At 35.6% G+C, this 18,171-nt stretch overlaps 1 protein-coding gene across 1 annotated transcript; it reads right to left on the reverse strand.

Annotated features, from left to right (window-relative positions):
* Positions 1-4,798: 4,798 nt before the first annotated feature.
* On the reverse strand, positions 4,799-15,061 carry LOC122911914 (60S acidic ribosomal protein P0-like). Its single transcript, XM_044257485.1, is given in 3 exon segments — positions 4,799-5,336; positions 5,339-5,821; positions 14,719-15,061. Coding segments are annotated over 3 exon segments (1,281 nt in total). The 3' UTR covers positions 4,799-4,881.
* Positions 15,062-18,171: the final 3,110 nt, after the last annotated feature.

An 18,171-nucleotide genomic window follows, 5' to 3' on the forward strand; every position in this document is an offset into this window, starting at 1 on the left:
TTGTATTTTTTATAAGTGAAAGTTTACATCACATAAGATATTTGTTCAAAATAAATAACTGGTTCCTCACCATAGATAGTTTGGAAATTGTTTTGATTCATCTCCAGTTCAGTGACTCTCAAATTATGACATTGGATGTCTTATTTATTGTATTTTGTTCTGTTTTTACTTCACAATAAAGGAGAGGCTTGCCTGTCAACACTACAATGAAGTATATCAGTAAGCTAAGTCAGATCACACTTTTTCCTGGACTTGAGAGCCTTGAACCAAATGTGCAAATAAAATTTCTGGTCTCACCACTCTGATTAGACAAAAAGTTGTTTCAAATTATATGCCCCAGAGATGGAGGAAAAGAAGGCAAAGCAAACTGAGGTTGAGAGGAACCACATTTGCTTATGATGTGTAAGGTGGAGCCAGATCGAGACAACTGCCCTAGACCTTGAACTGATGCAGTAATTCTACAATTTTCTTTTTAAAACCCTAGCCCATCAATGTATGAGGATTAATACCATGTCCATCTATGAAGCCTAAAAACAAGAGGTTTTGTAATTGCCCTCTATTTCTCCTTCCCATTCTCAATTACCAAAAGTTCTCCTGGTCTAATCCACTTTTTAACTTTTTGTTTTTCTTTTCTCAGTCCTTTTTCTCCAATTTCAGTCCAGACTCTCACTTAGAGCTTTGTCATATGCCCCACTGATCCCATTACTATTACCTTGTGCAATTTCTGGTACGAAACATCAGAATACAAATGTTTCTTCCCTGATTCTCTCATATTATGGAGCTTATTAAAGTTATTGGTTTCTGCTTGTTAAGAGACCACTTCAGATGGTTGTATCAAAGGTTGTAAAAGTCAGAACAAGACACCCTGCACATTTTTGGAAGCTTTTAGATGGAGTTTAGTGTCAACATGACATCAAGCCATCGACCCTAATAATGTGACACCAGTGACAGCTTTAAATTTCATAATAATGGGTTGAGAGATACCAAGTGCTTTATGAACCTTTATTTTGAATTGCTGAGGAAAGCAGGATTCAGTGACAGTTTCAGCTCTGTAATTGTTCTGGGGAAGTAGTTTGCCTGTAGAAAGGGATTTAATCTCTCCCTAGTTAAGAATTGTGTAAATGAAATGCAAGGAAGCCCTACAATTTCTCATTACGGTATAAATTTGGAAGATCCTACGAGCAATTATTATTTTGTTTAATGACTCTTAATAATAGATTACTCTGTCTTATTTTAAATTACCACCTGCAGTATATCCATACAATAAGAGCTACCAAGTCCTTTTGAAGAAAGACAAACTATTTCCGTATTCTACTAACCTATTATCATCAAGGATCAAAGACGAAAATGACAATGTGGGTGGAGAGGTAGGATGGTGGTTTGATTCAGGACATGTAAACCAATGGTTTTCTAGCTTAGAGAATATCCTTAGCTTTCTGAAGAGTATGTGCTATAGTGGATTGCATTCTGGAAAATATGAAACCATTATTTTTGTAGTGTTTATTGGTATTAAACCAGAAAGCCTCCATATTTTGTGACAATACGAATAGATATTTATATTCCAGACTCTTGTGAAAATAGCCTAGAACCTGACTTTTATATTTTAGTAAAATAATTCTGATTTTCTGAATTTCATTTCCTTCTGCTGTTTACATTTTGGGAAATTGATTAAAGTAAGGAGTTATACAGAATTTCTGAGCTTTTATTGACTAATTTCACTGAGAATTTCAGGTCAGAATATTGGCCTGGCATAAATAGAAGAAGCTTCTTCTGGGCATGATTTCTTTTTTTTTCTTTTTCTTTTTTGAGAGAGAGAGAGCAGTGAGCATGGGAGCAGCAGAGGGAGAGGGAGAGAAAAATCTTAGGCAGGCTCCATGCTCAGCCCATGACCTGAACCAAAATGTAGAATCAGATGCTTAACCAATGGAGCCACCCTGGCGTCCTACATGGGCCCAATATTTTAATTAATATAGCAAACATATTAAATATATTATTTATATTTAGCACAAATATATATTAAGATATATAACTTACATTTTATATATTTTATAAATATATGAAATAATTAACCAATATATTATTAAATATTAAATAATTAATATATTATTATGTAGTTCTGAATTAAAGTATATACCATAGCTTATTTTAAGTATAGAAAATATTTTGCTATCATAGATTAAAGAATGTCTTTTTATTTTTTTTGTTTCAATTTTTTATTTAAATTCCATTTAGTTAACGTATAGTATAATACTAGTTTCAGGAATAGGATTTAGTGACTCATCACTGCATATAACACCCAGTGCTCATCACAAATGCCATCCTTAATTGCTCATTCAACCCATCTCCCTGTCCACCTTCCCTCTAGCTACCTTCAGTTTGTCCTCTATAGTTAAGAGTCTGTTTTATGGTTTGCCTCCCTTTTTTTCTCCCATATTCATCTGTTTTTATCTTAAATTTCCACATGTGAATGAAATCATACGGTGTTTGTCTTTGACTGACTTATTTCACTTAGCATAATACACTGTAGCTCCATCCACGCCATTGCAAGTAGCAAGATTTCATTCTTTTCATGGCTGAGTAATAGTCCATCCATATAGATAGATAAGGTATAGATATAGATATATGATAATGCTGCTATAAACAACAGGGTGCATGTGCCCCTTCAAATCTGTACTTTTGTATCCTTTGGGTAAATACCTAGTAGTGCAATTGGTGGGTCATAGGGTAGTCCTATTATAAAACTTTGGGGGAAATTCCATACTGTTTTCCAGAGTGGCTGCACTCTGGAAACTCCAGAGTTTGCATTCCCATCAACAGTGTAGGAGAGTTCCCCTTTCTCCACATCTTCACCAACATCTGTTGTTTCCTGTGATGTTGACCTTAGCCATTGTGACAGGTATAAGGTGATTCCTCATTGCAGTTTTAATTTGTATTTCCCTAATGATGAGTGGTGTTGAGCAACTTTTTATGTGTCAGCTCATCATCTATATGTCTTTGGGAAAATATCTATTCATGTGTTCTGCCCATTTTTTAACTGGTTTATTGGTTTTTTGGATGTTGAGTTTATATAGATTATTTCAGTATAGTGTGCAGAATTTCAGGATGAAAGTCAGAAAATTGTTAATGAAACTTCAACACAGATGCCTAAAAAAGTCACTTTATCCAATAATAATAAACATTTATTGAGCATTATGTGCTGACACTATCACATTTTCTTTACATTCATTGACAGATTTAACCTTCACAATAACACTGAATAATAGTACTATTTTATTCTTTATAGATAAAGACACTGACACAAGGAAAGACTAAATTATTTCCCAAGGTCTCATAAATAGAAAAAGTCAGTACTCAAATGGGACAAAGCCTATTTGGGTTTCTATGTTCTGATATGCTTGCTCTGATGATCACAATTACTATCCTACTTTTTAAATATTTACACATTTAATACTTGGTTAGAGCAAAGAATACTTTTACATGACCTGATTTAAAATAGTAGGTGGGGCACTGGGTTGCTCAGTAGGTTGAGTGTCAGACCCTTGATCTTAAGATGAGTGAGTTCGAGCCCCATGTTGGGCTCCACATGGTGTGGAACATACTTAGAAAATAAAGTAAATGAATGAATAAATAAATAAATAAATAAATAAAGTAGGTAAACCAGAGAAGCTATATGCTCTTATGAAGTTTGAAGACATACCAAAAGGCAATTCAATTACAGATTCAGGCATAAATAAATTCTTTCAGGAAATCAGTGCACTGAAAGGACTTCAGGAATTGGATTGACTTGTGTTGTGGTCCCAAGAGATGTAGAGCATATTGGGAGAATAATTTCTTGAGGATAAGTGGCTTGGGAAAAGCACTGTGACAATAATTAAGGAGACAAATGAGAGGTATATTGGATTTAGATGACATAAGCTCTGTTTTAAAACGATTTCAGAGGTCTTGATACTCTTGTGGAGATTTTGTTAGGAACTTGTAGATGTTGAACACAAACCTTGCAGCAATGTTTTATCTCTAACTCCTCTTATTTTGGCCTGGGAATTATTGGTAAACAGTGCATAGTCTCATTTTATTTCACTTTAGCATGAGATTCCATCTTTTGGGGGACTTATTTGGAGCCCCAGGTTAATATGAAAATTACTTGAAGCTGAAGACATTTGAAGATTCAGCAGATATAAGAAAGAAGCCTTCTTAGATCTTTCATAATCTGATTAAAAGCAGAAACTTCTAGGAAATGAGGCTGTTATAAATTCCATCTTTGGAGCAGGTCTTCTCCCAGGAAGAAGTCCTCAAGTAAACCCAACATAAGTTGTTTCTCAGGGGACTTTCTTGGCTATGAAGAAGGAAAGACCACTCCCACCTACATAAACAGATGTCACAAACTCTTATCTCCTGTTTGTTCTTCCAAAAATCCCTTTGTCTTTCCTAAAGAGACCTGTTATTTTTGTCATAGAAGCCTTTCTATCTCCCTTTTTCCTATTAATTTAGGTATGTTAAGTCTCCAACCATTTAATGAGCTAGCTATTTCTGTTATTAGCTTTCATCTGCTTACAAATAATCCTTTTGTTCACCTTTTAATTTGACCTTTGTAACTTTAATTTTCAAGCCCCTACCATTGAAGCTAAGATGACAGGAAAAGAGTCCCTCTTTGACAATCCTTTTACAGACAATTGAGTGTAGATCCACTTTCAGAGACAAATATGTCCACATATCTAAGGTTTCACATGATGCAACAATTTGGTGTCTATTGTCTCTGAGCCCTGTTCAAGATGCTAATTTTCCCTAGGGCTGGACTCCATTTTTTTTTTTTTTTCAAGAGAAGTAAGCCTTTATTTCCTTGTTTCACAAATAAACTTGGCTGAATTTGTTGCTTTTTGCTGATTAGTCGAAGAGACCAAATCCCATATCCTCATCAGACTCCTCCGACTCTTCCTTTGCTTCAGCCTTGGCTGGGGCTGCAGCAGCAGCAGGTGCAGCAGTGGTGGCAGCGGCCACAGGGGCAGCAGCCACAAATGCATATGGATCAGCCAAGAAGGCCTTGACCTTTTCAGCAAGTGGAAAGGCTTAATCAGTCTCCACAGACAAAGCCAGGACCCGCTTGTATCCATTGATGATAGAATGGGGCACTGATGCCACAGTTGGGTAACCTATCTGCAGACATACCCTGGCAACATTGCGGACACCCTCCAGGAAGCGAGAATGCAGAGTTTCCTCTGTGATGTCAAGCACTTCAGGGTTGTAGATGCTGCCATTGTCAAACACCTGCTGGATGATCAGCCCAAAGGAGAAGGGGGAGATGTTCAGCATGTTCAGCAGCGTGGCTTCGCTGCTCCCACTTTGTCTCCGGTCTTAATCAGCTGCACATCACTCAGGATTTCAATGGTTCCTCTGGAGATTTTAGTGGTGATGCCTAAAGCCTGGAAGGAGGTCTTCTCGGGCCCCAGACCAGTGTTCTGGGCTGGCACAGTGACCTCACATGGGCCTATGGCACCAGCACGGGCGGCAGCTGGCACCTTATTGGCCAGCAGCATGTCCCTGATCTCAGTGAGGTCCTCCTTGGTGAACACAAAGCCCACATTCCCCCGGATATGAGGTAACAGTTTTTCCAGAGCTGGGTTGTTCTCCAGATGCCCTCGGATGGCCTTGCGCATCATGGTGTTCTTGCCCATCAGCACGACAGCCTTCCCACGGAGGGACATGCGGATCTGCTGCATCTGCTTTGAACCCACATTGTCTGCTCCCACAATGAAGCATTTTGGATAATCATCCAAAGGTTGGATAATCTTAAGGAAGTAGTTGGACTTCCAGTCGCCCTGTCTTCCTGGGCATCACGGCGGTGCGTCAGGGATTGCCACGCAGGGTTTAAAGACGATGTCACTCTCACGAGGATGCCTGGAGAGAGCTGGACTCCATTTTTAGGTCTGGGTAAAGCCTGAGCATTAGTACATTTTTTTTTTTTCAGAGTTTCCCATTTAAAACTTGTTCAGTTAGAGTGAAGAATGGAGATCCTAAAGAAGACCACCTGAAGTTTTATCTGCTCTAGAGGCTTCTCTCTTAATAAATGAGGCTTGGGGTTTCAGAGGTCTTATTTATTTATTTTCAGTTTTATTTTTCATTACTTTTATTTTTAAAATTTAAATTCAATAGCCAACATATAGTACATCATTAGTTTTTGACATAATGTTCAGTGATTCATCAGTTGCCTATAACACCCAGTGCTCACTGTATCCCTTGCCCTACCTAATGCAGAGATCTTATAATGGGCAGTTTTGGGTCACCTGGACTGAAAGATATTGGTGACAGATGAAGATAATAATCTGTCTGGCACTTTGCCAAGGATTAAGTTATAAATATGCTTAAATGATAGTTACCATCCTTATGGAGTTTACAGTCTACTTGGGAATAGTTTTACATACAACAAAAACTAAACTTGTGAGAATGGGTATGAGAGGGATGTATACAAATTACCGAGTAATAAATGAGATCATTTACTCTGTTAGGATGGGTGAGGTGCATATAGAAAGAAACACTTGACCCAGGACTTAAAAGGGTAGAGTTTGACCTTTATCACCTGTCAAGTTTGACAGGTGATAAAGAAGAGGAGAAAATAAAAGTTTTTAGAAACTAAAAGTTTTAGAAACTAAAAAGTTTTAGAAAATAAAAGTTTTAGAAACTAATGATAACATGTGTAAGAGAGAGACATTAAATAGAGCATATTTTAAATGACCTTCAGTTTAATGTGGATAAAGTATAGCATAGAATATGGAAAAGTGACAACAGCTCAAGTTGTTAAGGCTGGCTCAGGCTAGATCGTGGGATTTGGATTCTACTGCAGTAGTTAAACCAGAAGGAGACAATATCTTTGTCCTAAAAATTCAGCATAGAAAACAACTTTTTAAACTTTTTATGCTTTTTAAGATTTATTTGAAACGTCAGCTACTTAAAAAAAACCCACACATTTTAATCTTCTTGAATGTGAAATACATTGAATTGACATATGTCATATGTTGTTTAATAAAGCCATTTTATGTAAACTCATTGTATAAAATATTGTAAATTTGAGTGTCAATAAGTTCTTAGTTTAATAAATAGTAGTAATTATCAAAGATGAAAAAAATACAATTCTGGCATTGAATTAGGAGTAGGTCAATAGGTATTCTAATGAATGTTTATTATATTAATTCAATTGAATGACACTTTTAAACTGGCTGACAATAGATGACTAAAGGTGACAAATAAATAAGAAAATTTAAATAACAAATGCTTTTCCTTATTGTGTATCCGGAAGCAAATGTTCAACATTTATAGGACGAGATTTACTAAATTATGTTACATTTCAGTAGAGCAAAGCCTGGTAATGGCCTTTCAATACATAGAATACAGTTTCTGTATAGATGTCTGCCCTATACATAAGTAGCTATGTCTACATAATAATTAGGTAAATATACATAAAATAACTATATTCAAAAGGCATAATAATTTGAAAGTATCAACAATTTTGACTTGAAAGGAAGCTGAATTGTTAGTCATCTTGCCTTTTCCAACTGCTAAGTTTGAAGTACTATATATTTCAGAGTGGTAAAATTGAATTGATAAAGTGAAAGCAATAAAAGGTAAATTAATAGGGTGGGAAGGGTACTATGTGCTATAATGGAAGAATCTCATACAAAAAAAAAAAAGGGAAATGATTATTCCTATGAAAAAGACTTATATCGGGACGCCTGGGTGGCTCAGTTGGTTGAGCAGCTGCTTTTGGCTCAGGTCATGATCCCAGCGTCCTGGGATCGAGTCCGACAAGGAGCCCGCTTCTCCCTCTGACTCTGCCTGCCACTCTGTCTGCCTGTGTTCGCTCTCGCTCTCTCTCTCTGACAAATAAATAAAATCTTAAAAAAAAAAAAAGATTTATATCTATGTAGTCTAAGTCCTAGCTATTGATAGTAAAGGAAAATAACTTCAAAATGGTTCTATATGCGCACATACATGTACACAGAGGTACATGAGTATCAGCCTTACCCTGGGGTCTTGTGATTATTTCTCTAATCACATTAAAATACTGAAAGATATATTTTACACAAATCCATGGGGAAACACGATAATTCTTTCCCCATATCATGGAATTCCAATATGGGCTTTCTATGAGTCTCTTTTACATTCGAATGGGAAAGGAAGGGAGAAAGTAAGGGAGGGGAAGAAGAAACAACAGCGATAAATTAGGTTTTTCCTTGCAAAATTCATTGAACCTTATGTTATTTTACAAACCAAAGATAGTAATATATAATAAAGATACAGTGTATAAAGAGTTTAAGACAATTTTGAAAAGGGGTTTTTATCTATGATTATCATTAAGGTGAGTAAGTACAGGGGTGCCAGGGTGGCTCAGTTCATTAAATATCTGACTTGGTTTTGGTTTAGGTCATGATCTCAGGGCCTTGAGATCCAGCCTGACATGAAGCTCCACACTCAACACAGAGTCTGCTTGAGATTCTCTCTCTCTCCTCTCCCTCTGCCTCTCCCCCTGCTCACTTGCACCCATGCGCTCTCTCTCTGAAATAACTAAATAAAATCTTTTTCAAAAAAGTCTTTAAAAAGAATATAAATAGGTACATGTGATGACTGTAGAACTGAATAGAATGTTGAGTAATGGAAATAAGACATTGTTCAGTGTTAGAAAAACTTAGAACATGAGAGTAAGATTCTGGGATATAATGTGGACTGTATATTCTATACCAACTAGACCATGTTAAGGAGAACAGATATGATCTTAGCAAAAAGAAAACACACACACACACACACACACACACACAGAGTTAAATTGTAGAATGATACCATGTCCTAGGATCAAAGAATCTTTTGTAAAAGATTTACATGATTTTAACTATGTAAGAAGAGTTTTATAACTAGCCCATGTGCTAGCTCTTGAAGGGAAGACAAGAGAAATTAAGCAGAAGTTCTGATATTTAGCAGCCACTTAGATATGTCAAGAAAAAGATTGATATGAGTTGAAAATTACTTAGAACTTCTCTATCTCAGATTAAAAAAAAAAGTAGCAGTGTGTTTTATTGGAAGGGAAGGTAAGTAAAGCAGACCCATTACCACCATATTTAATGATGTCAGTCATTAGCATATATGTGATCTAATATTCAATCAGATATTTAGAGAAGGGCAGATTACGAGAACAATGCAAAGGTTAAGAAAATTGAGTTCAGTGTTTGCCCATTAACAAATAACTTGACATAGAATTTAATGTAGACATAATAGGCTAAAAATAGAGAACTCAGAAAAACAACAGTACATTTAGAGATGTGGTAAAAAAAAAAAACAAGGAAGATATTTGGAAAGCTTGGCTTGAAGATGGTTTGAGCATTATATCCATTAAATTGTATTATAGAAGTGAATGGTGATGGTGCTGTTTCATGCCATTACTTGGTGAATGGAATCAAATAGCTCAAATGGGTTTTGAGAAATCTTCTGTTCAAATGCCTTGCCTCAGGACGGATGGATGTGTAAACTCTGCAGCCTAGGTGCTTTTTTTGTTGCTCTTGAATATTTTAAAAACATATCCTAATAACTCATACAGTGTTTTGTCCTTTCTGGGTTACCTTTCTTTCTTTCTAGTCAAAAATCATCCTTGCTGAGAGTTAGGAAACAATGTTAGATACAACCAAACAAAGAAAAAGGCATAATGAAATTTGGCACCATTTGTGATACTTACAATCTAGTACCTTGTACTTGAAATTGAGTATTTTGCACAGTTGTTTTAATAATAAAGAAAGAGAACTTAGAATGTAAATTTGTCATTATTTTAGTCCTCACTGCTTAGGTTAAAGAAGCTTCCCCTATATTTGATAGCTCTCCTAGTATTCTGAGCCCTTCTTTGTTTTAATAGTCAATTATAAGTGCAGTTCTCTAAATTTAGGCACAAATCTTTAATAGGGCTTGATGAACATAAACTATGTTAGAAAATTTCGATTAATTTCAGGTGGGCTTCTTTTCCAGTCTATTCCAATGGTTTACATTATTTTGGGGAGATGAAAAATGTGTCTAAATAAATAAAAAAGAAACATTATTTCTAGAACTTTTTGTTTTCTTTTTTTGTACTTCTCAGAGCATTGAGATGAATCCTGTCCATGTTGTTTAGTGATGCAGCTATAAAGGTAGCCTCACAAAACAAAAAAGCAAACAAACAAAAAATAATTTTGCTGTTTTTTATTATGAATCACACATACACACACACACATACACACACTTACAAAGTATCCATAATGTAAAGGAATGAGAAACGATCATCCCAATCAAACATAATTTGGGTTTATTGTTGATGTCCTGCCTGGAGGAGATTGGGGCTTAGTCTTGGAGTACTAAGAATGAAGTTAGAAACTTTTTTTTTTTTTCTTTTTGGGAACAGATAATCCCGTCTTGTGGAAGGAGGCTAAAAATCATGTACTTGAATTTCTGAAAATTTTATTGTTTTAACTGTAAAATTGTACTTGGAATTTTGAATTTTGTTCTTTTCCTGAGCCAGTAGTTTGAAGTCTGATCCTCTCTCGTGATGGTGCTGGTCGATGGCAGTGAGCCGCGGCTGCCAGTCAGCCACGCAGGCATGAGGGTAAAAAATCAATACACGTACAACCATTCTGTACCCATACAGCTATTCAGATTTTCAGTCTCAGTATAGTATTCAATACATTACATGAGATATTCAACACTTTATTATAAAATAGGCTTTGTGTTAGATGATTTTGCCTAATTTATAGGCTAACATAAGTGTTCGGAGCAAGTTTAAGGTGGTCCAGGCTAAGCTACTGATGTTGCACAGATAAGGTGTATTAAATGCATTTTTTACTTTTTACTTTACTTTTTACTTTACTTTGCATATACTTACTTTGATGGACTTCCCAGAACGTAACCCTGTCATAAGTGAGGAAGATCTCTATCATTATTGTGAAAATAAATACATTTACATATGTTATTAGAAAATTTATTAGAAAAGCTGTAAAGAAAATGTGCTTAGCACATTATAAATGCTCAAAGGTGAGAACAATATCATATTTAGATATAGTTACCATTATTGTTGATTTTCAGAAAACATATAGATATTTCCTATTTACTAAATATATTCTGTGTTCTGTTTGACAATTTAGGGATTACTCTATTAGATTATTAAAAATATTCCAAAAAATTCTAAAACACAATAGAAATATAAAATATACTGGTGCTAGATATAAAGATAAATATTATGTCTCCTACACATTATTTGCTAGAGAAAAAAAATGTTCCCTCTTCAGAGAGTCCTTCTCTATTTAAAATAATGTCTATTCATTTACCCAGCTTTGTTTCTCTTTATATCATTTACAAACTACCTGAAATGATATTTAATTTGCTTTTACTTAGTACCCTCCTCAATTAAATTGCAAGCTCAAGGTACACAGAGACTGTCATTTTAAAAGATGTAGTATCAACAAATTTACAATGAGTAGTAACTGAGTCTTAGAGATCTAATGCACAGTTTGGTGACTATGGACAATAATACTGAATTATAATCATCAAGCTTGTTAAGAGACTAGATCATAATTATTCCAACCACTAAAAATAAATGATAATTACATGACATGATAGAAGTGCTAATTATTGCTACAATGGCAATCATATTACAACATATAAATGGAGCAAATTAACATGTTGTACACCTTAAATTTACAGTGTTACATGTCAAATGTATTTCAATAAAAAATAAGAGCCTCACAGGTGGTAGATGCTTAATTAATATTAGGTGTGGGTCAAATAATGAATTAATTTAGGGATTACTTTTAAAAAATAAACTAGCTGAAATATTGATTTGATTCTGGGACATATTTACCTGGAATGCAAAGAGACAGCTTTGCTTTATTATTATCAATTTGCGCAGGTTTTAAAAATTATTTAATTTCTCTGCCCTTTTTCATATTTAACAGGAGGATTTAAGTGCATGATTGTGTTTTCTCTCTAAGAGAATATCTTTCTAAAATGGGGTTATACAAAACCCAGAAAGCTGAAAGCCTGTATTCTAGTCCCATCTTTGCTTCTTACTTTAACCCAGTTTTTCTAACTGTAAGAAGAGGATTATTAGACTTATTAAACTGGATTATAAAAGCACATAAACACATATGCCTAATCTCTGTATATTCTCCATATGGTTTTTTGTTTGTTTTTTTTTTTTAAGGTACTTTCTAGTTCCAATAATTAACAATTTAATTAAATCATTCTAGCACTAAGGTAAGCATGAGTAAACTGAACATTATCAAATCACACCATTTTAGAAGCTTTCAACTCCTCTGTTGGAGGCTAGGTCATACTCAAGACCCCACAGGCCAGATTATAATCTCAAATAATGAAAATGCCAAACATAGATCTACTTCAGTGAAAAACTCATTACACCTTCTTAAAATCAAACTTGTTAGTGGTGTGCATCTCTGAAGACAGCTGATCCAGAAAAAGTCTGAAACTGGCTTTTAACACTGACTAACTCAGAATGACTAGAAAAAGATAACGTTGGATTATATTGGCTGGTAACATGGGACTAGTGAGCTGTCATCGATTTAGCAGTGAGGTGCAGTGACAGGTGTATTGGAGCTGTAAGCGGTATCAAATATATCCAGGACATTATGCAATAATAAAGCAGTAAAAAGTTCTTCTCTCTGAATGTAATATTCTCTTCTGCCTAAAATCAGAAAATATACACATGTGGATTTCAGCATACTGACAATGACATGACAGAAGTTGGTTAAGTTTGTGCTAAGGCAGCTCCTGGCGCGACTCTAAATTTAGTCATCTCTGACTGTAAGAGACTGCTGATGAAACTCTCAACTTAGTTTGCATAGTGATCCGAATATTATCTCAAGGCAGTTTCTAAATAGTTATTTAAACCAATATTCACCAACATGAACTTTGTTGTTCAACCTCCCTATTGGCACCAACTTATAATTGTTATAACATGGTTAAAATTAATTCTAAATTCGTGTTTGCCTACTGCTAAAACAAACACACACTCTTATTCTAATAATATACTCAATACTGGAATTAGAGACAAAGCTGAAAAACTCAAATACGTTTCAGTAAACCAAATTTGGTGAAAGGCTCCAAAGGGACAATACACAGAAGTGTACCGTCCTCTTTTCTACACCACAAGAATGTCTCTTATCCTGTGTACGTTAGTACAATTAAGTGTTTAAGATTCCTTCCTGTTTCCTTCCTTCCTCTGACTCAATAAAGTGTTACAGTTGATAATATTGACAAGTACTTTTTTTCTCTTCACTTCTGGGCACAATGGTTACATTGTGGTAACAATGGTTACATTCTCTAGTCCCTTAATCCTAAAATGTGGCCATATAACTTGCTTTGGTAATGAAATGCAAGCACAAGTGATGTGTGTCACTTTTGGGTTAAATCTCTAAGAGTCAGAGTACCATTTATCTTTCTGCTCTTTTAAAAATCTGTCTACAGGGACGCCTGGGGTGCTTAGTTGGTTAAGCAGCTGCCTTCGGCTCAGGTCATGATCCCAGCGTCCTGGGATCGAGTCCCACATCGGGCTCCTTGCTCAGCAGGGAGCCTGCTTCTCCCTCTTCCTCTGCCTGCCACTCTGTCTGCCTGTGCTCACTCTCTCTGACAAATAAATAAATAAAATCTTTTAAAAAATAATAATAAATAAAAAATAAAATATATATTAAAATCTGTCTACAGTGACAGATTAGTTTTCATAATATATATGCTAATATAAATAAAATCATATAGAATGCATTCTTTGGTCTAGCTTCTTTCATTCTGAATATTTTGATATCCATCCATTTTGTTGGATGTCTCAATAGTAAATTTTTTTGTTGAGTAGTATTACATGGTACGAACATAATACCTTATGTTTACCCATTCACCTGTTGGTTGACATTGACATTGGGCCGTTTCTACTTTTGTCTATTAGCAATAAATCTTTCATGAACTTTTATGTACCCATTTTTGCATGGGCATCTGCTTTCATTTGTCTTGAGTAGAAACCTTAGAAACTGTTGTTCTATTTTCCAAAGTGGTTGTACTACTTCACATTGCAGTCAACAGTGTATGAGAGTTTCAGTTCTTCCATATCCTCACTAAAATTCATACTGTTTTTAATTTGCATTTCCCTAATTATGAACGACATTGAACATATTTGCATGTGTTTGCCTTCTGAGTATCCTCTCTCATGAAGTTTCTGTCCAAATTTCCCCCCTATTTTTTATGTCAGTTGTTTGTTTTCTTCTTATCTAATTTGAGAGGCCCTTAGACATTCTGGATGCAAGATTGGCAAGTATTGTATTCTAGCCAGTGACTTGTGTCTTCTTTCTCAGAGCTGGACCTTTTTTGCTTAATTTTGAAAATGTTCAGTTTTTTTTAATTTTTTTTAAATTTATTTTTCATTTTCAGCATAACAGTATTCATTATTTTTGCACCACACCCAGTGCTCCATGCAATCTGTGCCCTCTACAATACCCACCACCTGGTACCCCGACCTCCCACCCCCTGCCCCTTCAAAACCCTCAGATTATTTTTCAGAGTCCATAGTCTCAGTTTGTCAATTTTTAAAATGGATCATGCTTTCGGTGATGTATCTGAGAAATTCGTGTTGCTAAGCCCAAGGTAACAAGATTTTAGTTTATTTCTTTCCTAGCTTTTTGCACAGGGTTATGATCTTTTGAGTCAACATTTGTTTACCATCCAAGGCATGAATCTTTTTTGGGGGGGCATATAGATATCTAATTGTTTTAGGAAAATTTGTTGAAAAGACTATTGTTTCTTCAGAATCATGTTTTTGAACTTTTGTGAAAAATAAGTTGGCCTTTTCCCTCCACTGCTTTCCATTAGCAGTGGTGGATTGTGCAGACATGGCCAAGATTAAGGCTCCAAACCTTCTCGGCTTCTCTTCCAGCTGGTTAAGCAGCTCCTGCAGCTGAAGGTGAAGCTGTTCCAGCTGTGTGTTTCTGAGTGATAAGCGGCAGGGCTTCCAAGCTTTCCAAGATCTGAGTTGGCAAATCTGTGCCCATGTTCTCTCAGTCATCAACCAGATGCAGAAAGAGAACCTCAGGAAATTCTACAAGGGTAAGGAGTACAAACTCCTAGATTTGCAGCCCAAGGACACACATGTTATGCGCTGCCAGCTTAACAAGCATGAGGAAAATCTGAAGGCCAAGAAGGTGCAGCAAGTATCGGGTCAAGACCTGAGCATCAGCATCAATAGTACACAAACTGAGAAAAATAAATACATAAAAATAAAAACAAGTAAATAAAAATGAGTTGCCCTTATACATGTCAGTTTATTTCTTGACTATCTACTCTATCCCATTGATCTGTTTATCTTTATGAAAATACCATGTGGTCTTAATTATGGTAGCTTTAGAATATGCTTTTAAAACATTAATACTGCAACTTTGTTCTTATTTTCAAGTTTTTTTGAAATTTTCATATAAATTTTTTAAATTTTCATATAAATTTTAGGATCAACTTGTGAATTTCTACAAAAAAAAAAACAAACCTAGTAGAATTCTTACTGGAATTGTATTAAATCCACAGATCAATGTGGGAAGGATTGACATCTAAAATATATGGAATTTTGCTACATATTAACCCGGGATTACCCTCCACTTATTTTTGTGTATTATTTTGATATTTTTTTTATTATTGAAGTTTAATTTTGTTGGGTCCGTGATCAAAGGAACGAGACTGAGACAAGGTGAAAGTTATTTAAAGCTTTATTTTATGCCAAGTATAGAAGTCAGACTGATTGGCCAGGGGAACAAGACTGAAACAAAGTTAAAGTTATGCAAAGCTTTATTCTATGCCAAGCATTAGAAGTCAGACTGACCCGCCAGGGCTGTCTTGAAAGAGAGCGACCACCCCCAGCTTACAGGCTCAAGAATTGACTGACCGGTCAGGGCTGCTTCTAAAGTGAGCGACCCCTCCCAGCCTCACAGACTAACTTTTATACAGCAAAAGCCTGGCCACACATAGGTGGCCAATGAGATTGTAACATCGCATAGGCATGTTAGGCCACACGCAGTTGGACAATTGAATTACAATTTACCCTTTAGTAGCTGTTTGAACTAACCTATTACTCTGGTCAGAATTGGCGCTCAACTTTGGCGCCCAAAAGGCGGAGTTTACATTCTTTGATGGTTAGGGAGATAGTTTGTGTGCTTTTTACTGATTGGATGTCTCCACCTGACCTGATTTGTCCTTGTATTCTGGGCAACGTTATTAGGGACTGGCCGACCATAATTTACTGGTTTCCCAGACTTGCTTCTAAATAAGTTCCTCTGGAGTGGGGGTAGGGGAGGGTCAGTTTAAGGTTTACTGCAAAAATAACAAAATGGCTTTTTAACCGAGATGGAGTTGCTCTGGCTAAATAGGTCCTTACAAATTTGAGGACTTTTTACATATTTTCGTTCTCTACTTTTAGAACATAAGAAAAATTATAGTAACTCTTCTAAAGTACTTTTCCTTTAATTCTAGTCATGGTGTCACTTCTGAGATGCTTTTATTTTATAGATTTATTTCCTTATTATGAACCATGTTTCCTTGTTTATTTGCACGCCTCTTAATTTTTAAAATTTGTACCAGACATTGTAAATTTTACATCATCATACATTGGGCATTTTCATATTTCTATAAATGCTCTGGATCTTTGTTCTGGGATTCAGTTGAGTTACTTAGACGTTGTTCCTTTCGGGTCTTGATTTTATGATTGGTTAGGTAACTGCAGAGCAGTTCCCAGGAAGCTAATTATCTTCCATCAATGAAATATGACTTTCCTGAGTTTTCCACATATTGCCTCATGAATTATGATTTTTCCATCTTACTGGTGGGAAGACACACTATTATTCCTGGCCTCGCAAGCACCAGACACTTTACTCTCTCATCTTTTCGGAGAGCTCTTTACCCAGCCCCAGGACATTTTCTCGTGTGTGTACACTGATCAGTATTCTGCTGGCCATTTGTGGGGCATTCCACAGCTCTCTAGCATTTTCTCTGTGTGCAGCTTTCTTCCCTGCAGTGTTTGGGCTAGAACTTTAACAGCTTAAGTCTCCAGGAACTTTCAGCTCCATCTCCTCAACTCTTGGATTCTGGCAGGCTCCTCTGTGCAGTTTGTGAGAAAACTCTTTCTCAAATGTAAAAATGATACTGTCATTTCCTTCACCTGAAATCTACTTTATATGGCTTGGCATAACTTACAGGAGTCCTCGTGATTATATTCTTGCCTACTCCTTCAATCTTAACAGTGTTACACTCTGACACATAGAGCAAAGAAACCTAAGCAACACTCATAACAAAATCTCCTGAGTAGATTTTTATGTAATTTGTTATTTTTATATATTTTTAGACTTACAGAAAAGTTTCAAGAAATATAGATTTCCCATCATCCTTTCACCAGACTTTCCCTAATGTTAACATTTTATGTAAGCATACTATAGTTGTCAATACCAGGAATTAACGTTGTCACAATACTACTCACTAAGCTAAAATTTTATTAAGATTTTATCCCCCTTTCCACTAATGCTCTTTTATCTATTATAGAACCCCATATAGCATATACTTATTATTTCTCCTTGGTTTTATTTAATTTAAGTATTTTTATAGTTGCCAGATCTTTGCTTTTCTTTTATGACCTTGACACTTTTGAAAAGTACTCGTCAGTTATTTAGAGATCTCTTCCTAATCTGATTTTGAGTGATTTTTTTTCCCCATTTTTAAAATGAGGTTGTGCATTTTGGAGAAGAATACTACAAAAAATATATTAGGCTTAGGTCAGATACTTCATGATGTCAAAATATCTTAACACCAGTTATGTTAACCTTGATCACTTGGTTATGTTGGTATTGGCCAGGTTTATCCTTTTTAACGTTACTCTACTTCTCTTTGTAATTAATACAAATCTTGGGGTAGATACTTTGAGACTAAGCAAATATCCTGTTTCTCCTCAAACTTCCACCTGTTAATTTTAACAATCCTCTGCAGCTCTTTTCTGGAACACTCTTGCCTAATGGTGTTTGCCTAATGTTTGGCTTCCTCTTTCCCTCTTAACCTTTTACATTCTTAAATTGGAATTTTTCTAGGAGAAAGTATTCTTCCTTCTCTCCTATATATATTTTAGGTAAACATTTCTTTATCAGT

The sequence above is a fragment of the Neovison vison genome, chromosome 1 (assembly GCF_020171115.1).
Source record: "Neovison vison isolate M4711 chromosome 1, ASM_NN_V1, whole genome shotgun sequence".
In the NCBI taxonomy this organism is placed as follows: Eukaryota; Metazoa; Chordata; class Mammalia; order Carnivora; family Mustelidae; genus Neogale; species Neogale vison.